General features: G+C 43.1%; 1 protein-coding gene across 1 annotated transcript in view; it reads right to left on the bottom strand.

The window, feature by feature from the left end:
• LOC116958151 (uncharacterized) overlaps window positions 1-19,940 on the bottom strand; it is a 38,992-nt gene that overhangs the window by 7,419 nt on the left and 11,633 nt on the right. Inside the window, exons 5-9 of the mRNA XM_076055829.1 lie at window positions 6,847-7,045; window positions 5,258-5,400; window positions 3,510-3,714; window positions 1,871-2,013; window positions 1,293-1,503 (exon numbers count right to left, since the gene is read on the bottom strand). Of these exons, the coding sequence (XP_075911944.1) occupies window positions 1,293-1,503; window positions 1,871-2,013; window positions 3,510-3,714; window positions 5,258-5,400; window positions 6,847-7,045 (901 nt within the window). The remainder of the gene's footprint in view (window positions 1-1,292; window positions 1,504-1,870; window positions 2,014-3,509; window positions 3,715-5,257; window positions 5,401-6,846; window positions 7,046-19,940) is intronic.

The following is a 19,940-nucleotide window of genomic DNA, read 5'->3' as shown; positions in this document are numbered from 1 at the left end:
TTATCGAACGCGCGTTCTGGATCTACACAGTGCAAGACCTAATCAGGCCTGTTTTCTGGAACATGGAGGTGATCTTTCAGCTCGACGCTGCCTAGACTCTCATCTCCGTGTCTAAAACTAGTGCCGTGAGAGTGCTGCATCCATTGCAAGTGTGAATGAATCGACTGTAAGAACTATTTAATTACCACGCATGTTTTAGTGTGTGTGTGTTTTTGAGAGTCTTTCGTGTGACAAAATAACACACTCCACATGCACAGCGATGCAGTGGGAATGTTCACAGTGCCGTAAGCATCTCGCCGTCCATTCATTAAAGACTTTAGATGGCGAATCGGCGACAGAGTCAGGGGCAAGCGTCGGGCTGGGAATTCATTGTAAGGGGAGAGCATTGGACGCGAGTTCTATGGTGCGGGAATGAGTCGGGGGTTTCATGTTCAGGAGTGTACACACGCAAAAAATGGAGAGTGACTCAGCATCCTTCAGTATAATAAGAAGGGCAGAAATCTTGTAGAATTAGTAACAGAGTGAGGGGTGATCATTTCGGACCCAGGAAGGCAACCCTAGTGTTCCCACAATGTCAAACACGGTTCTTCCTAATGCGTCATTTTCTAGTAACGTAACCCCCAGCGTCTGGCGATGCCTGCCTGTGAATGTTAAATAGTGATGGTGCTATAATAACCCAGGCTAGGGGGAGGCCATTGTTCACGATTCTCCTGCGGCTGTGTTCACCGGCAAGGTGTTCACCCTCAATGCATGTTTTGCCCAGCATCGTGTTCATTAGGTGAATGGTAGAACAGCTTTTGATGACTTATTGGGCCAATGTTGGCAGCAGGCAATGACGCCAAACGGAGTCATGGACAGCCAGCAGGAGAGGTCAATCATCTCTGTGCCGGTTTCCTGTTGACGCCATAAATCGCCTTGCAGCTCCCACATTGGCACTTGAAGTGAATCCGAATCAGAAAATTAATCCCTGAGTAAAGCCCTTTGAGCTAAGAAACTATTTTTTCTGACATCAAAGCATTCCACATCCCACAGGTGGACAACAATCTCATGGGACAGAGACAGAGACAGGAACTTAAGCTGTCATTGGCTCACGTAGACAACTCAACAAAGAGTCGAGTTTCTTATACTAAGTGATGTTATATACTGTGAATAATAACAAAGACCCTTTATGGCTGTGCCACAGAGTGAATTTTAGTGGTAAATCTGGACAATAGAGATAATTTGCATTCTCGCTTAGCGAGAATGATAAAGCGGTGGGTGTTAAATAGATCCAGGGAGGACATAATGCAAACCTGGTTCATTGTGAACGTTCAGCTGCAGATACCCGATGTCTTGCATGCTTGGCTTGTCGTATCGATAAATCGTGACCTCACAGCGATATTGTCCAGCATCATGGGTCTGGATGTGGCTGATGGTGATGGAGGCGTCACACGTGGACTCATCACCCACCCACGTTACCTGCAATGGCCTGAGGCTTCTCTTTCTGTGTATGATCTTATAAACCTTGACAGCAAACGTGAGAAAACACCAGGGCATGACTGTGTCCACATAATAAACGTACTCATATTCAGAATACTGACATAGTATGTAAATAACATTGATTATAACAGATACATATATAATACACCTAGGAAATGACTCTTCTTTAGAGTAGAGAGAACAGAGAGAATTTGATTTATTGTAGCTGAATATACAATACTATACTGCTGTCTGAAAAACTTTAAAGTTGACAATGGGACCAGAAAAGGAGAGGGGGTGGGTGACCTCCATTGAAATAAATTAGCATGAACGGGCGTTATTAAAGAACATTTACTCATCATTGCGAGCAGGAGGGTGTAAGTAATAGTGTGCAAGTGTGACAGTGACGCACCTTCTCATCGCGTCCGTCTATGGTCCTGAACCACTCCACCAGCGTGTGTCTAATATCTGTGATGTTGCAGGTGTAAGAGCAGGGCAGGATAGCCGTGCTGCCTACTGTGGCGTCCTTTGCATCCGGGGTGACAACGGCCAGGTCTGTGGACAAACCCACGATGGTCACATTAGCAGTGGGAATGAACCTCTGGAGGAGGAGGAGGAGGAGGAGGTGCTGGTCTCACAACGCAGTGGTGACAATTAGGACAGAGAAAGCGGGCAAATACTTTCCGTTAGACGAAGCAGATCTTTCGGTCTCTAGCAGAGCAGTGCAATGCTGTATGTTTGAGAACGGTCCACAGAAGGGGATATCTTAGAGCTACCTCTGAGGTCCCATCATGTGGAGCCGAGGTTGTGAGATGTTAACTACCTCGCCTGGTAGACAGGGGTTGTGGGTTCGCGCCCAACCCTGACACCTGATGCTGTATTTTTGAAGTTTGCGTGTTTACTCTCCCCGTGATGGCGTGGATTTTTCTCCGGGTCCTCCGGATTTCCTTTCCATATATATATAAAGATCCATTTAGAGTTTTTGGCTGCGTTAAATGTCCATATGATAAGCCACTTCGTTGAGCTCTCATTTGTCGCTTCTGAAAAAGACCAATATAGCTCAATGGGCCTTACCAGGTAAAATAAAAAATTGTTTAGTTTAAGTGACATTGGAGCAGGGAGGATTATTTTCTGATAATGCATTGCAAAATCGAGTAATGTTTAACACGTAGTCTTTCACGACCAGTACGTACAACGCAAATGTTTACATATTGCTGCATGCATCTAACCGTCCAATGTCATATCAATGCCTAGATGGCGAATCGTTTAACGTTCAAATAGCAGTGTTAGGGGCAAGCATTAGGTGTGAGTGCCATGGTAAGGGAAGGGGAGTGGAAACGGGGGTTTTGTGTTGAGGCGACATTAAAAACTAAACAGTGCACACACACAAGAAATGGAGATCGACTCAGCATTCTTTACTATGCAAACAAGCACAAGCATTACGTAGAATTTGTAAAACAAAGAGCAAGGGGGTGATAATTTTGGACTCAGGAATGCAACCATAGTTTTCCAATTAGGTCTATAATTTGCCGAACACGGTTTAGTCCAACACACCATTTTCCAGGAAAGTAACCCCTTGCTTTAGACGAGCTCTGCCTGGTTTAACTGCCAAGAGCTTTGAATTAGCCAAATTAAGTGCAATATCAGATAATCAAATATAATGTTATGATGTTTGCCTAGTACTGTTTTTATTTATTGAATTATTGAACCTGGATAATCCGTTGAGAAGGAACAGGTGACCAGGCTAAGATGACAAACTCACGAGACTTGACATCCGGATTGTTTGCTAATTGGACACTAAAAGTGAAGAGTCACAGGCAGGAGATGACCATGGTTCAAGGTGCATGGTTCTGTCACATGTACCTATTTGTGTTGAACTGTTTTCACACCGTACGTAGCCAAGCGTGGAGGTACAAGGGAAGGACAACAAACCAAACACGAAAGGGAAAACGTGGATTTGTCGTGTGGTATTGAGTGTTAGGTCTGGGCTACATGACAGATGATGGGAGTAGTGAGTGGTAGGACAGAGCTATGAAGGGCGTGATACAAACCTGTTCGCGGGTGGACAATCAGCTGTAGATACCCAATGTGGTATTGCACAGTTGGGGAATAAACCGAGACCTCACATCGATATCGCCCAGAGTCGTGGGTCTGAATGTCGCTGACGGTGATGGAGGCGTCGCACTTGGACACATCACCCACCCAGGTGGCCTGTAAAGGCCAGTGGCTGGTCTCTCCATCGGCGTATTGATAAATCTGTGGCCAATAAAGATATAAACAGCACACAGATCAAATTTGTTATATTATTTCAGTATAAAATTCGTTCAAATAAAACCCGAGAATGATTCTGTCCCCAGGGCTGCGACTGGGCTGGATTAACTGTTGACAAAGGAGCTTCACATGGAGACTGTTTTCAAATGACTGGCCCATGCCTCCACCCAGTCACGTGACCAGGGGCCCTCGATCTGGATATAAAATACCAAACCTGACTTAAAACTTTCGTGACTGCTGGAATTCATATTCTTGGTTCTTTCGGTAAAGTAACGTAAACATACATAAAAAAAAACTTTAATAAAAAATAATTGAAAATACTACAAGCAAAAAGCCACGACGTTTCGATCGCAACACAATCGGTCTTCATCAGGCAGTTGAAGACCGCAACACAATCGGTCTTGAACCGCCGAATGAAGACCGCCTGTCTTGTGATCGAAACGTTGTGGGTTTTTTGCTTTAATCATTATCGTTTTATTTATTTATTTATCTTTTTATTATTTTTTATTTGTTGTTTTATTTACGTGACTTTACAGCAAGAACTAAGAATATGAATACCAAACCTGTTCATCTGCTTCTTTGGTTCTTTCGGTAAAGTCACGTAGAATGAGAATAAAATAATAAATTGATAAAATAAAATAACACAATAATATTCTCACGATGAATCATTGCAGTCACGAAAGCTTTAAATCGAAATTTAACCGCCTCTACGGGGAGGGATTCCACACATCCTTAAGATCTTTCAACAGACTTCGGGATAAGAAGGCTCAACTGATGAAGGCCGCTTGTGTTGTGGCCGAAACGTCGTGAGAATATTATTGTGTTATTTTATTTTATCAATTTATTATTTTATTCTCATTCTACGTGACTTTACCGAAAGAACCAAAGAAGATGAATCATTGCAGTCACGAAAGCTTTAAATCGAAATTTAACCGCCTCTACGGGGAGGGATTCCACACATCCTTAAGATCTTTCAACAGACTTCGGGATAAGAAGGCTCAACTGATGAAGGCCGCTTGTGTTGTGGCCGAAACGTCGTGAGAATATTATTGTGTTATTTTATTTTATCAATTTATTATTTTATTCTCATTCTACATGACTTTACCGAAAGAACCAAAGAAGATGAATCATTGCAGTCACGAAAGCTTTAAATCGAAATTTAACCGCCTCTACGGGGAGGGATTCCACACATCCTTAAGATATTTCAACAGACTTCGGGATAAGAAGGCTCAACTGATGAAGGCCGCTTGTGTTGTGGCCGAAACGTCGTGAGAATATTATTGTGTTATTTTATTTTATCAATTTATTATTTTATTCTCATTCTACGTGACTTTACCGAAAGAACCAAAGAAGATGAATCATTGCAGTCACGAAAGCTTTAAATCGAAATCTGTTCATCTGCGTTGGATATTTTAAATGCTCAAGAGTCACGTGACCAGGTTTACGAACAATACTGATCAATTCCACGCATGCGCTTGCTGCAATTTAGCGGCAAATGGCGAACAGAATGGACAGAGGAGTAACTCACCCTCTCTTCTCGCCCGTCGATGATCCTGAACCACTCCACGAGCGTGTGGGTAACGTTGCTGATTGTGCAGGTGTAGGAGCAGGGCAGGAGAAATGTAGTGCCTACTATGACATCCATTTTATCTGGGGTCACAACCACGAGTTCTAGGGAAACCCACACACAATGCCCACATTAGCGTATTTTCTTTTCTAATTTAAATGTACAAACGCGAAACATTTGTCAGTAACAACGCGTTTTAAAAGTACAGAACAGGCAGACCTCGTCGAACGCGGGGGGTTACGTTCCTGGAATGCCATGTTGGGCACAACTTTGTTGGACACAAAACAGACCTCGTGGGAAAACTCGCCTTGCCTTCCTGCCTTCGAAATGATCACCCGCTCCCTCTTTGTTTAACTAATACTACAAGATGCCCACCCTCGTTATTGTACTAACGGATGTTGAGTCGTTCTCATGTATTGTGTGTGTGTGTACACTCTTTGTCAATTTCAACACAACACAAAACCCCCGTCTCCATTCTTCCCTCACCACGGCACTCACACCCTACGCTCGCCACTAACACTGTCACTTGAACATTAATGATTCACCATCTAGTCGTCCGTATGACTCGTTTCCAATAACTAGATTAATGCGGTAATGTGTGAACATTTACGTTGTGCTGCTGCTGTGCGTTTTGAGTGCATTACATTATCGCACGAAAAAACAAACCCACACGTACACACAGACATACACGGTAAATACAGCGCTCTCACAGTCGATTCACACACTCCAACGGACGCAGCACTCTCACGTGAATACATTTTTTTATACAGATATGAAAATGTTAGCAGCGTCAAACTGCGTATCACTGAAATATCACCCCTGTGTTGTGGAACACAAACCTCATCAGCCACCAACGTCTAGAACCAAAATATGCGTTAGATGAAGCTGTGTTGGGCAAGGGTTTCCTCGAAAATAATTCGTTACCAAATGTTATCCCTGTGTCCCGCCACTAATATAAACATTAATTGGGATTTCTCACAGAGTAGTGCAACGTGTCTTGCTAGAGAACAGTTCGCAGAGCGGATATCACAGAGTGCTGACTCTGAGAATCCTTCAAGCGACCTCTGCTGGTCCAGGCAGTTGGGAGCAGGACTTTTCCAAATTGCTCTTCCACATGGAACAGCACTTATCACGTGACAAACATCCAGATACTTTTAATTCTCAGAGTTTTAATTTCGTCAATTAGGTGCAGAATTGCATAAAGGGAAGCTTAGTCCATCAACTCACTCGACTTAGAACTCGGTGAACTCGAGGGTAAATGTCTGGACTTGAATCCATGCTTCTGAGTGGCGCTAGCTCAGAACTCTGACCTCTGAGTCACCTCCTATGCGACGTTGTTTTAAGACTGCATAAATGTCGGTGAGGAGCAGTCAAAGGTTCTGAAGTACATTGGTGGTGACGAGATCGTAGCCAGGGGTTGAACCCAGTTCACCGTGGCACTGGGCCCATGGCTATAAAGTGTACATGTTGAGTTCAATATCAGGTCTATAGGATAGATGATAGAGTTGTGGGTGGTAATGTAGACGACGTTTAAAGGAAATAACACAAACCTGATGGACTGTTGACATTCAACTGTAGATACCCAATGCCTTCCATGTATTGTGGATACACCGTGACCTCACAGCGATATTTCCCAGAGTCGTGGGTCTTGATGTCACTGACGGTGATGGAGGCGTCGCACTTGGACACATCACCCATCCAGGTGGCCTGTAAAGGCCATTGTATATCTCCATTGGGGAATTGATAAAGCTGTGGTCAACAAAAACGAGAGCATGCACAGATCAATGATGTTTGTATGTTGTATGTATGTTATATGTATGTTCTATGCATGATGTATGCATGTTGTATGTATGTTGTATGTATGTTGTATGTAAGTTGAATTAATGTTACTCTTTGTTTTTTTCGGTAAAGTCACGTATAAATAAGAAATAATAAAATAACATAATAGCGTACGACGTTTCGGTTGCAACACAAGCAGCCATCATCAAGTACAGAAGAGCTAAATTTATGAGAGAGGAAACACATAACCCCAGATGTATACACAGACACCCAAGTAGGGGGGGAACTAACACAGATACAGCAGGGGACACAGAGAGAGAAGCATACCAAACAGACAGAGTTTAGCAAAATTTGGAAACCATATAAAGCAACACAGACGGTCGGTCAAAACACAATTAACGCATAGCCTGGTTGATTATGCTATTTCAAAGATTGCTAAATTGCAAGTTAAGTATGAAATTTAAAATACAGACCGCGCACACACACATAGACATTCAAGTAGAGCGAACCAGCACAGACACGCACAGAGTGAATCAAGTCTGAACCACCTCTACGGGGAGGTATGAGGTTTGTGTCTTTGTGTTGTCTCTGCTTGTGTATCTGCCTTTGTGTCTTGGCTTAGATTTGTGTCTCTGTGCTGTCTCTGCCTGTGTGTGGCCCTGGTGTTTCCGAGTGTGTGCTGCTGCGCCCCCTTTGCTCCATGCATACCTCATGTTAATTTTGTCCCATTGTCTCTCAGCCTTACCTTCTCTGCCTATTTAAGGCGACTTCACTGTGTGGGTGTCTGTGCTGGTTCGCTCTACTTGGATGTCTATGTGTGTGTGCGCGGTCTGTATTTTAAATTTCATACTTAACTTGCAATTTAGCAATCTTTGAAATAGTGTAATTAACCAGACTATGCGTTAATTGTGTTTTGACCGACCGTCTGTGTTGCTTTATATGGTTTACAAATTTTGCTAAACCCTGTTTGTTTGGTATGCTTCTCTCTCTGTGTGCCCCCTGCTGTATCTGTGTTAGTTCCCCCTACTTGGGTGTCTGTATATACATCTGGGGTTATGTGTTTCCTCTCTCTCATAAATGTAGCTCTTCTGTACCTGATGATGGCTGCTTGTGTTTCAACCGAAACGTCGCACGCTATTATGTTGTTATTTTATTATTTCTTATTAATACGTGACTTTACCGAAAAAAAACAAAGAATAATTCCTGCAGTCACGAAACCTTCGAATCAAGTCTGTATGTATGTTGTATGTATGTTGTATGTATGTTGTATTATGTTTAACTTCTTTGGCACAGTACATAGCCAACCGTGCTAATCGGAGGTGTGGGGGAAGGACAACAAACTAAACACAAATATCAGTTTTAAAGAAACGAGTTTTCAATCTAGATGATGATTTAAAAGTGCGTAGCTCCAGTGGCTTCCTAATATTTGGAAGGCAGAGCGTTCCAGATGGCCACAGCAGCGTCGCATGTGACACCACGCGATACGGTGACCATCTTTGTTCGATGGCCAGCCAAAAGCTGCTGCGAGGATAACCGGAGTTCGCACCTAGAATGAATAAGAAAGTCTTTATCATGTGTTGGACGTCTTTTACCGGAATCATTATACTGGAGGTTGTAAGATGTAGAGTCAGTACGGTTGGCTACGTATCATGCGAAAGAAGTTCAACGTACATACATACACGAGACCTGGATACGAGCTATGTACGGACGTTATGACATCACAATGCCATGTGACATCATAGCTTTTGTACATATCAAACAGTCTACCAGCATATGCATGCTAATTGCATTGTCTTCCAAAATGTATATCAATATAACTGTGGGAGAGAGTATTTTGAGACGGAGTTTGGATCACCCACCCACCTTTTACCACTGGCTATGTATGCCTAGAATGAACGTGAGCAGATAAATATACAACAGTAGCTGTAGCGCACTATCGGGCAGTCCTCAACTTACGAATATAATTAGTTCCTGTGACCAGTTCGTAAGTTGGATATTCGTAAGTCGATGACTGCATGTACATGGTTCCAGTGATGTTATTTTAAAATTTATTTAGTATTATTTTTAAATATACTCTAACTAGCTTTACTACCTGGCTTCGCCCGAGAGTTTGATTCTTGTCTTAGATCAGTGGTTCTTAACCTTGTTGGAGGTACCGAACCCCACCAGTTTCATATGCGCATTCACCGAACCCCTCTTTAGTGAAAAATAAAATGTGATTTTTTTCAAATTCAAGACATAGATATGTTTTTTACTGGTACACAAAATGAGCCGTGCATGAACATTACCTTGTTCAAAGAATAAAACCAACACAATGCATAAACTCTTCTTTGGTTCTTTCGGTAAAGTCACGTAGAATGATAATAAAATAATAAATTGATAAAATAAAATAACACAATAATATTCTCACGACGTTTCGGCCACAACACAAGCGGCCTTCATCAGGTGAAGGGGGCGAGACTGTCTGGTAGGACAGCGCTGGAGCGCTGGAGTGCTGTCCTACCAGACAGTCTCGCCCCCTTCACCTGATGAAGGCCGCTTGTGTTGTGGCCGAAACGTCGTGAGAATATTATTGTGTTATTTTATTTTATCAATTTATTATTTTATTATCATTCTACGTGACTTTACCGAAAGAACCAAAGAAGATGAATCATTGCAGTCACGAAAGCTTTAAATCGAAATGCATAAACTCACAACAAATTACATACCTGGAAATCAATGTGACTTCTGCTGTTGCCTTTGAGAGATCAGTTCAGATATGCGTGGCTTCACCTTGGCAAGTGCCACTCTCATGTCATTTTCACAGCAAAGTCTGTTCCTTTTCTTCGTTTTTATGTCCAGCATCCTCGAAAAGGATTGCTCACAAAGATATGTTGTAACAAATGGTATAAAAAAATCCAGGGCTTTCTTAGCAATAACTGGATACTTGTTCATTTGTCGACACCAAAACGTTGAGAGCGTTGTTGTTCTGAAGAGTTGCTGTTGAACCTGGCTGTGCTGAATTTCAATGATTTCGTCGATGAATTCATCATTGACATCTGCTGTTTCAACAGCAAACGTGAACGGCTGTCTCACCCATGCTGGATATGACTCTCTTGTAGGGAAATATCCGTCGAGAGACTTTGCAAGCTCATCTAAGTGCGTGGCAATTGTTTGCTTCAGTTCCGTGGATACAGAAATATCTCCGATTCCAGACACATCTTCGATCTTACTTGCACAGTCGTCCAGAAGCGGGAAGTTTGCGAAGTTATTGTTCTCTGTTCGTCGTTTCCATAACGGTAGCTTTTTTTGAAAAGCCTTCAGGTGTTCTTCCGCTTCCATGATATTGACTCCACCACCCTGCATCTGCTGATTGAGATGATTGAGAGCTGCGAATATATCAGCCATGTACGCTAAAATGAGAATGAACTCAGGATTTTTGAAGCAATCTGCATGGCAGTGTTGGTGCTCTTGCAAAAACAGGGCTAATTCCACACGCATGGCAAAAACACGATTCAGCACCTGTCCCCGGGATAACCACCGAATATTAGAATGGAGCAGAAGTACCTCAAATTCAGAGCCCATTTCTTTACACAGCTCACTGAAGATGCGGTGCCTCAGAGCACTTTTTCGCACATAGTTCACACATTCCACCACAGTTTTTAATACTTCTGCCATTTTTGGAGGTAAGGTTTTTGTTGCCAACGCATGCCTGTGCAGAATACAATGCGTCACAATGATGTGTGGTGCATCGGCCTTTACTAGCGCACCAAAACCAGACTTTCTTCCCAGCATGACTGGAGCTCCATCCGTACAAACTGCAGAAACCATATCCCATGAAAGATTGTTGTCTCTGAAGAAGTCATCCACAAGCTTCTTCACATCGGCTGCCTTCGTTGTTGTAAGAGGCTTACAAAATAAAAACTCTTTTTTTATCATGTCGTCTTTCACATAGCGTACAAAAACAGCAAGCTGGCTTAGATCAGAAACGTCTGTGGTTTCGTCGAGTTGAAGGCTGAATTTTGCCGGGCTTGAAATCAGATCCACGACTACTTGAGCCAAGATGTCTTTACTCATTTCTTCTATTCTGTCACTGACGGTGTCATTTGAAAGGGGAATTTGGGATAATTTACCTTCGGCCGCTGTTCCGAGTATCAGATTCGCCATCTTTAATGCAGCTGGTTTCACAAGTGTTTCACCAATGGTGTGTGGCTTGCCCTGCTTTGCGATTAGGTAAGCAACTTCGTACGATGCTGTCAGGATCGGTTTGTTAACAGGTACAAATCCAAGAGCAGGCAGAGTGGCCCTTTCATCGAATCTGGCTCTCTTCACCCTGAATTCAGCAAGTGTTGTGTTCTTGTATTCCCCGTCTCCATGCAGCTTCAAGAAGTGTTCCTTTAGTTTTGCCAGTGCAAGACTAGAGTTGCTCAACTTGGCGTTGCAAATCATGCAGATAGGACGCTCACTCCCATCACGTTCCGTGATACATGAGAATCCATGTTGTACATATTCGTCCGACCACTTTCTTCTTTTGCCCGACATAGTTAGTATGGATAAAATATTAAAGAAATCACACGACGTACGACAACAACAGTCACACGTTGACTACTGAGTACGCACTAAATTCCCCGCAGCGCTGATTGGCCAAGCAGTGTAGCATGATCATCTGCAGCCAGTGATGGCCAAGCGGGCCGTGTGTGTCATCACAAATTTACACAATAATTCAAGTGTGTCCGGACCTCCGTGGCGGGGGCTCTGCCGAACCCCTGAGATCGACTCACCGAACCCCTGGGGTTCGATCGAACCCAGGTTAAGAACCACTGTCTTAGATTAATACACGGCCTACGCGGAGGGTGGGGGGTGCGTGATGTCAGCAGGCACACTGCATGACACTGCCGCATACGGGTGACATCACAGATGTGACGTCACTGCTCACTTGCCGTGCAAAATATATCCATTATTGCGCACCCCCCCCCCCAAAAAAAATATATAAAAGTCTATTTTTATACGTTTTGCATTGTGTACAGTCTGGAAGCTACCCACATGCCAAATTTCAAATTTGTTGCATGTTGGGAAGTATGCTAAACATTTCGAACAGACACACATTCCCAAATTTTTCTTCTATATATATAGACTAGCGTGAAGTAACTGACGTTGCCCAGGCGAAAAAATGTTTCAAATCTCTTCGAAACTTTACATATACATACACAGATACAAAGGTATTGTGAATGCCCGGTGGGCCGTTTGTCTATTTCTCCACCAACAAAATTATAAGAGGCTTGCACAATACTATTTGGTTCTATTCGGTAAAGTCACGTAGGTAAAAAATAAAACTACAAAAATCACGACGTTTCGGCCACAACACAAGCGGCCTACATCAGGTGAAGGGATCAGGCTGTCTCGAGGACAGCGCTGGAGTGAAACACAGCCACGCTCAGACCGCGGACCTTTAAGCTGTGTGCGAGGAAACAAGGTGCCTTGACAAAGGAATTAGTATAAAAATTAGCATTTGATTGGCCGACTTAGCATAGAGGTGGTATACGTGCCGGTGGACTTGCCGTTTGGCGCCGGGGGGGGGAGGGGGAGTTTACCTATTGATGGTGTGAAAAGGGAATTTAAAAGAGCTGCGAAAGTTTGGGGTACCACTACTTGAAAAATATAATGTACCATTGAAAATTAGTTTAATGTTTAGTTCGATTTAGAACATCTTTCCAATGGTTGCTTAATTTGAAACCATCTTCTCGGTTGAAATTGTGTCCGTGTTTGTAGATCTGAATCGCCTCGTGAACAAATCTCTGATAAAAACCCGTGGGTTTGCAAAGAACCTTGGTATCAGAGAAAATCATATCGTAATCACCCACAGCGTTGTAACAGTGATCAGCCACGGCAGAAGAATTCGTTTTGCCGTGTTTCAAATATGATTTGTGCTCGCGAATTCGGTCAGAGACATGTCGCTTTGTCTCCCCGATATAGCAATCACCGCAGGTACAACTCAATTTGTAAACCCCGGGGTACTGTAAGTCAGGAATGACATCCTTCACGGATGGGATCAGATCACGAATTTTGTGTACTGTATTGAACCGGACCTGGATCTTTTGTTTGTTTAGAATTTTGGAAATCTTTTTAGTAACGCCTGCTATATATGGTAGTGTGATGGTTTTGACAGGAGTATCAATTGGTTGTTTCTGTATGGAGGGAGAAACAGCTTGGCGGATGGTACGGTCAGAGTATCCATTCCTTTTGAGGGCCAGGTGTACATGTTTTAATTCACTGGTCAGGTGGTGTTGGTCCGAAATGCAATGAGCCCTATGGTATAAAGTTTTGATGAGAGAATTCTTTTGGGCTGGGTGGTGGTGGGAATCAGGTTTCAAGTAGGAATCTGTGTGGGTGGGTTTCCTGTAGACAGAATGCACCAATGAGCCATCAGGTCTCCTCTCAAACAGAACATCTAAGAATGGTAGCTTGCCATCTTTCTCCACTTCCATGTGAATTTGATGGCGGGATGTCTGGAATTGATGTGGTGTAGGAAAAGGTTCAGAGCTGGAAGGCCATGTGGCCAAATGACGAAAGTGTCATCCACATATCTCTTCCACAGGGAAGGTCTGAGGGTGGAAGTCTGGATGGCGTCTGATTCAAATTTCTCCGTGAAAATATTGGCTATCACTGGTGATAAGGGGGAACCCATGGGAGTACCCTCATTTTGTTTGTAGAAGGAGCCATTCCAAGTAAAGTAGGTATTGTTGAGGCAGTGCCTAACCAGTGCAGGTGTGTCGGGGTCTAGTCCATGTTGGACCAAATTTTCAATTATTTCAATGGTATCAGGTACTGGAACCTTGGTGAACAAAGAGACCACATCGAAGCTGACAAGGATATTGTCAGGGGACAGTACAACGTCTTTGACCATAGAGACCAATTGGGCTGAGTTAAGTACTGCTGAGGCGGTCTTGCCAGTGAAAGGCAGCAAGGTATCTGACAGAAAACGGGCTAGTCTATGGGTTTCTTAGCATTCTTAAGAATGCTTAAGAATGCTAAGAAACCCATAAGAATGCTTAAGAATGCTAAGAAACCCATTAGTAACAGCAAAAATGAACGCTCTGAACTCGCGAATTTAAAAAAAACAGAAGTGATATAGTCATCCTCTCAGCCGATAAAGGCAACGCTACTGTAATTATGGAAAAAGATTCATACAACAACACAATCCAGAATCTGCTCAACGATGGAAGTTACTCAAAAATTAAAAAATGACCCTACCAATAACCTAGCGATAAAAACCAACAAGATCATCACAAGTTCGACCTCCCTAATCGACCCCAAAAAACGTCCCTCCCTACAACCTTCTGCTGCAAGACCCCCTAGATTCTATGGTCTTCCCAAGATTCATAAAGAAGCTGCTGTATCTTCTCCAAGATTCACTGTGTAGTAGTTTTAACTGACTGTTTTAGTATCTACTAACTCTATATAGCAGTATCTACTATCACTACAGCAGTGCATACTGACTGTGGTGATGCCTGCTATGATTAGAGCAGTATATACTGACTGTGGTGGTACCTGCTATCACGACAGCAGTGCATACTGTGGGGTACCTGCTATGATTAGAGCAGTGCATACTGACTGTGGTGGTACCTGCTATTTCGACAGCAGTGCATACTGACTGTGGTGGTACCTGCTATCACTATAGCAGTGCATAGCGACTGTCGTGGTACCAGCAATCACTACAGCAGTGCATCCTGACTGTGGTGGTACCTGCTATCACTACAGCAGTGCATACAGACTGTGGTGGTACCTGCGATCACTACAGCAGTGCATACTGTGGTGGTACCTGCTATGATTACAGCAGTGCATACCGACTGTGGTGGCACCTGCTATGATGACAGCAGTGCATACTGACTGTGGTTGTACCTGCTTTCACTACAGCAGTGCATACTGACTGTGGTGGCACCTGCAATGATTAGAGCAGTGCATACTGACTGTGGTTGTACCTGCTATGATTACAGCAGTGAATAATGTGGTGGTGGCACCTGCTGTGATGACAGCAGTGCATACTGTGGTGGTACCTGCTATCACTACAGCAGTGCATCCTGACTGTGGTAGTACCTGCTATGATTACAGCAGTGCATACTGACTGTGGTGGTACCTGCTATCACTACAGCAGTGCATTCTGATTGTGGTGGTACCTGCTATCACTACAGCAGTGCATACCAACTGTAGTGGTACATGCTATCACTACAGTAGTACATGCTGACTCTATCTATCTTATATATAAAAGGGAAATTTTGCATGTAAGCAAGTACGCTGACATGCAACCAACTTATATTAAACGGGATTAGGCCGATTCTAAAGAAATCGACAACCTTCGATTCAAAATTTTGATTTAAAGCTTTCGTGACTGCAGTAATTCATATTCTTAGTTTTTTCGGTAAAGTCACGTTGAAGGGAAACAACAAAATAATAATATATATAAAACAATAAAAAATTCTCACGACGTTTTGACCATAACTCAAACGGTCGTCCACAGGTGTGTTGGTTTGCAAACCAACACACCTGGTGGTACCTGCAAACCAACACACCTGAAGACGACCGTTTGAGTTATGGTCGAAACGTCGGGAGAATTTTTTATTGTTTTATATATATTTTATTATTTTGTTGTTTCCCTTCAACATGACTTTACCGAAAAAACTAAGAATATAACCTTCGATTCCTTTGCGCAATTGAAAGAATCGAATCTTAGGTGCGCTTGGGTTTTATTTTAGTTCTAATTAATGAGTTTTCTTTTCATTTCTATGTTATGTTTTTGTATGTTTTCAGAAGTTTTCAAATATATTTTCCCCCCGGGCAACGCCGGGTATTTCCCGCTAGTAGCAGTATATATCGACTCTATAGCACAAAGTACAAGTGACGTGGTGAGGCCTAGTCCCGTGCAGAGTTCCTAGCCTCGCCTAGATGCCCAGCCGGCCGAGGCTGGGGGCTGGGCCGCTACCCCCCCCCTCCCCCCCCCCCCCCGCGCTACAATAATCCCGTGTAAGCGCTATAATTTTAGTATCTACCGACCCTATAATAGTAAGTGCACACACTGAGGTGGGGTGGGGGGGGAGAGAAGAGGACCTGACACTATGATGAATTTAACTCAGAGTTGTGTGAGACGTCTCCCGTCCCCCCCACCCTCCAACGACGGCGTGCGTGCATTGCCATGGGCAACTCCTGCCAGCGTTTCACGCATGCGCAATAACATGCTTTGTCCCGCACCGGGCGGCAAAAGGAAATAAATAAATAAAATCGCACTATACCGCTATTTTAACTACTTTAAAGTTGCCGGTTGGGAAAACGGAACAGCCTATTCCCACCGCGGGGCTTAGGGCATGCCGCCTGCCAAATTTTATTCGACATCATCCCCACCGTCCGAGAGCCAAATTCCTCGCAAGTGTGCGTACGCAGACGGACAGAGAGACAGACGGACGGACGGACAGGCAAAAAATGCCTTTTATAGGTTAGATAATAGAGATGAATTACCATTATGTACTATGAATATGGAAAAAATATATTAATTGAAAGAATGGGTTAAATCTATGGGACCTTTTTGCCAGTATCAAAGTACAGTGAGGGAAAAAGTATTTGATCCCCTGCTAATTTTGTACGTTTGCCCACTGACAAAGAAATGATCAGTCTATCATTTTAGTGGTAGGTTTATTTGAACAGTGAGAGACAGAATAACAACAACAAAATCCAGAAAAACGCATGTCAAAATGTTGTAAATTGATTTGCATTTTAATGAGGGAAATAAGTATTTTACCCCCTCTCAATCAGAAAGATTTCTGGCTCCCAGGTGTCTTTTATGCAGGTAACGATCTGAGATTAGGAGCACTCTTAAAAGAACACCATCCGCACCGTCAAACATGGAGGTGGAAACATTATGCTTTGGGGGTGTTTTTCTGGTAAGGGGACAGGACAACTTCACCGCATCAAAGGGAGGATGGACGGGGCCATGTACCATCAAATCTTGGGTGAGAACCTCCTTCCCTCAGCCAGGGCATTGAAAATGGGTCATGGATGAGTATTCCAGCATGACAATGACCCACAACACACGGCCAAGGCAACAAAGGAGTGGCTCAAGAAGAAGCACATTAAGGTCCTGGAGTGGCCTAGCCAGTATCCAGACCTTAATCCCATAGAAAAATCTGTGGAGGGAGCTGAAGGTTTGAGTTGTCAAATGTCAGCTTCGAAACCTTAATGACTTGGAGAAGATCTGCAAAGAGGAGTGGGACAAAATCCCTCCTGAGATGTGTGCAAACCTGGTGGCCAACTACAAGAAACGTCTGACCTCTGTGATTGCCAACAATGGTTTTGCCACCAAGTGCTAAGTCACGTTTTGCAGAGGGGTCAAGTACTTATTTCCCTCATTAAAATGCAAATCAATTCATAACATTTTTGAAATGCGTTTTTCTGGATTTTTGTTGTTGTTACTCTGTCTCTCACTGTTCAAATAAACCTACCATTAAAATTATAGACTGATCATTTCTTTGTCAGTGGGCAAACGTACAAAATCAGCAGGGGATCAAATACTTTTTACCCTCACTGTATGAAACAAAAAATGTTTTACCCTTTCTGGCAATAAAAAAGGAGGTATTAAGATGTTCAGACACCAAATAGATAACTTTTGCAGGGAATCAAGTCGGCATTAACCACACGTATATGTGGCAAAACATGCAAACAAAACATCTCACCTTTAAAATTATTTTTTGTCTGTCTGTCTCTGTACGCCTATCCTTGTAACGCTTTTAACTGACAAACTATTTTGATTACGTTTTAACAAAGTAAACAAATACAGCAAATTAAGCCCCTGGATGAATACTTGCTATTTGTTTTTACCCTTGGTCCAATGTAAACTAAGAAAATCACACTTTGTAACAAAATACGCTGATCGTAATGATAACTTTGAGCGCACGACAAGGCATGCATCTGCGCATGTGCGGAACGAAACTCGCGGTTGCCCCTTGTAAGGCAAACAAACTTGCTGAGCGACGACGGGAGGGAGATTCTTCGCGTTAAAAATGCCAAAAACAAATCAGTGAAGCCTCTCCAAGACAAAAACAAACACAAAGAGAGTGGCGCTGTGGCAAGCAAAACAAACAGTGGAGAGGCAGCGGCTGTCCCAACAGCAAACAAACAACGAAGGCACCTCAGCAGCACGAGCTGAGAAAACTACAGAGCAGCGTGCATCAAGACAAGCCACAGACTACACAGTCACTGCAGTAACACAGGCTGAGGAAACTACAGAGCAGCGTGCATCAAGACAAGCCACAGACTACACAGTCACTGCAGTAACACAGGCTGAGGAAACTACAGAGCAGCGTGATGTCCTCTTCTCCCCCGTCCACCCCAATGTGTGCAGTTACTTCTATAGAGTCAGTAGATACTACTGTAGAGTCAGTAGATACTACTATAGAGTCAGTAGATACTACTGTAGAGTCAGTAGATACTACTGTAGGGTCAGTACATACTACTGTAGAGTCAGTAGATACTACTGTAGTGTCAGTAGATACTACTGTAGAGTCAGTAGATACTACTGTAGAGTCAGTAGATACTACTACAGAGTCAGTAGATACTACTGTAGAGTCAGTAGTTACTACTATAGAGTCAGTAGATACTTCTATAGAGTCAGTAGATACTACCGTAGAATCAGTAAATGCTACTATAAAGTCAGTAGATGCTACTATAGAATCAATAGATACTACTATAGGGTCAGTAGATACTACTATCGTGACTAGATACTACTGTAGAGTCACTAGATACTACTGATGCTATGGTATGTAGGGTGTGTAGCTATATATGCCTATAAAATTAATAAAATTGGGTGGAGGGAGGGGTAAAATAGAATTGGGGGAGGGTCGACAATTTTTGAAAACCATTTAGATAAACTTTTTACCCCCACTTTCTGTAACTTTTAGATTCAGGACTTCTGAAAGGCTCTTAAAGTTTAGTTGACAGACAAATGGACAGACAAACAGAAAGCCGGGCTTTATGATATCTTAGTATTTGTGTATATATGTTATGTGTGTGTATGTTATACTTTTTATATAGAAGACAAGTTTTGAAATATATATTTTCCCCCTGGCCAAAGCCGGGAACTTCCTGCTCGTGCTCTGATAAAATACTCGCAGTCTTTGAAACTGATTGGCCTACACGAGAGACTTTACCGAAATAACCAAAGAGTATGGATCATGGCAGTCACGAAAACTTCTGATCTAGAAGGAAATAGGTGTTCACTAATATTACACTGGGGCACCGCACCCCTTAGCTCAGACTTCGCCAAACATTCCTGAGAAATGCCGGGTTGGGCAAAACCGCTTTCAAAAAAGTAACAGACCTCGTGAGACAGCTCGGGTTGCCTTCCTGGGTCCTAAACGATCACCCCCTCCCTGTTTGCTATAACTAATTCTGCACGATTTCTGCCCTTGTTATTGTACTAACAGATGCTGAGTCGCTCTTCATGTCTTGTGCCATCATCATCATCGCGATCTATGGGCAGATGGCCCTTAAGGTGTCAACTGCACATTTTATCATTCAGTTCCACTTCCCTCTGTCTTGTCGTGCCAATCTGCTTAAGTAGTGACCACGTCTTTCTGGCACCAATCTCTTCTTATGTCCTCATCAAGCCATTCTCCGTCAGGTCTTCCTCTCTTTCCGGTTCCTTCCATGTTTCTGAACGACGTGACTTTGAATTTTCCTGTTGTTGTCCATTCTGCAGATGTGTCCAAATAGCGCCAGTTTCCTTCTCATCAATGCCTGCATCATCAGGTTGTCTTCTTCCTGTTGTGTGTGTACACTTTTTGGTTTTCAATATCGCCTCAACACAAAACCCCGGTCTCCATTACTAATCCCATCACCACGG

Source organism: Petromyzon marinus, chromosome 73 (genome assembly GCF_048934315.1).
Source record: "Petromyzon marinus isolate PM22_M1 ecotype Great Lakes invasive population chromosome 73, UKy_Petmar_22M1.pri1.0, whole genome shotgun sequence".
NCBI classification, from domain to species: Eukaryota; Metazoa; Chordata; class Hyperoartia; order Petromyzontiformes; family Petromyzontidae; genus Petromyzon; species Petromyzon marinus.
This window is presented reverse-complemented; position numbering and strand designations above follow the sequence as displayed.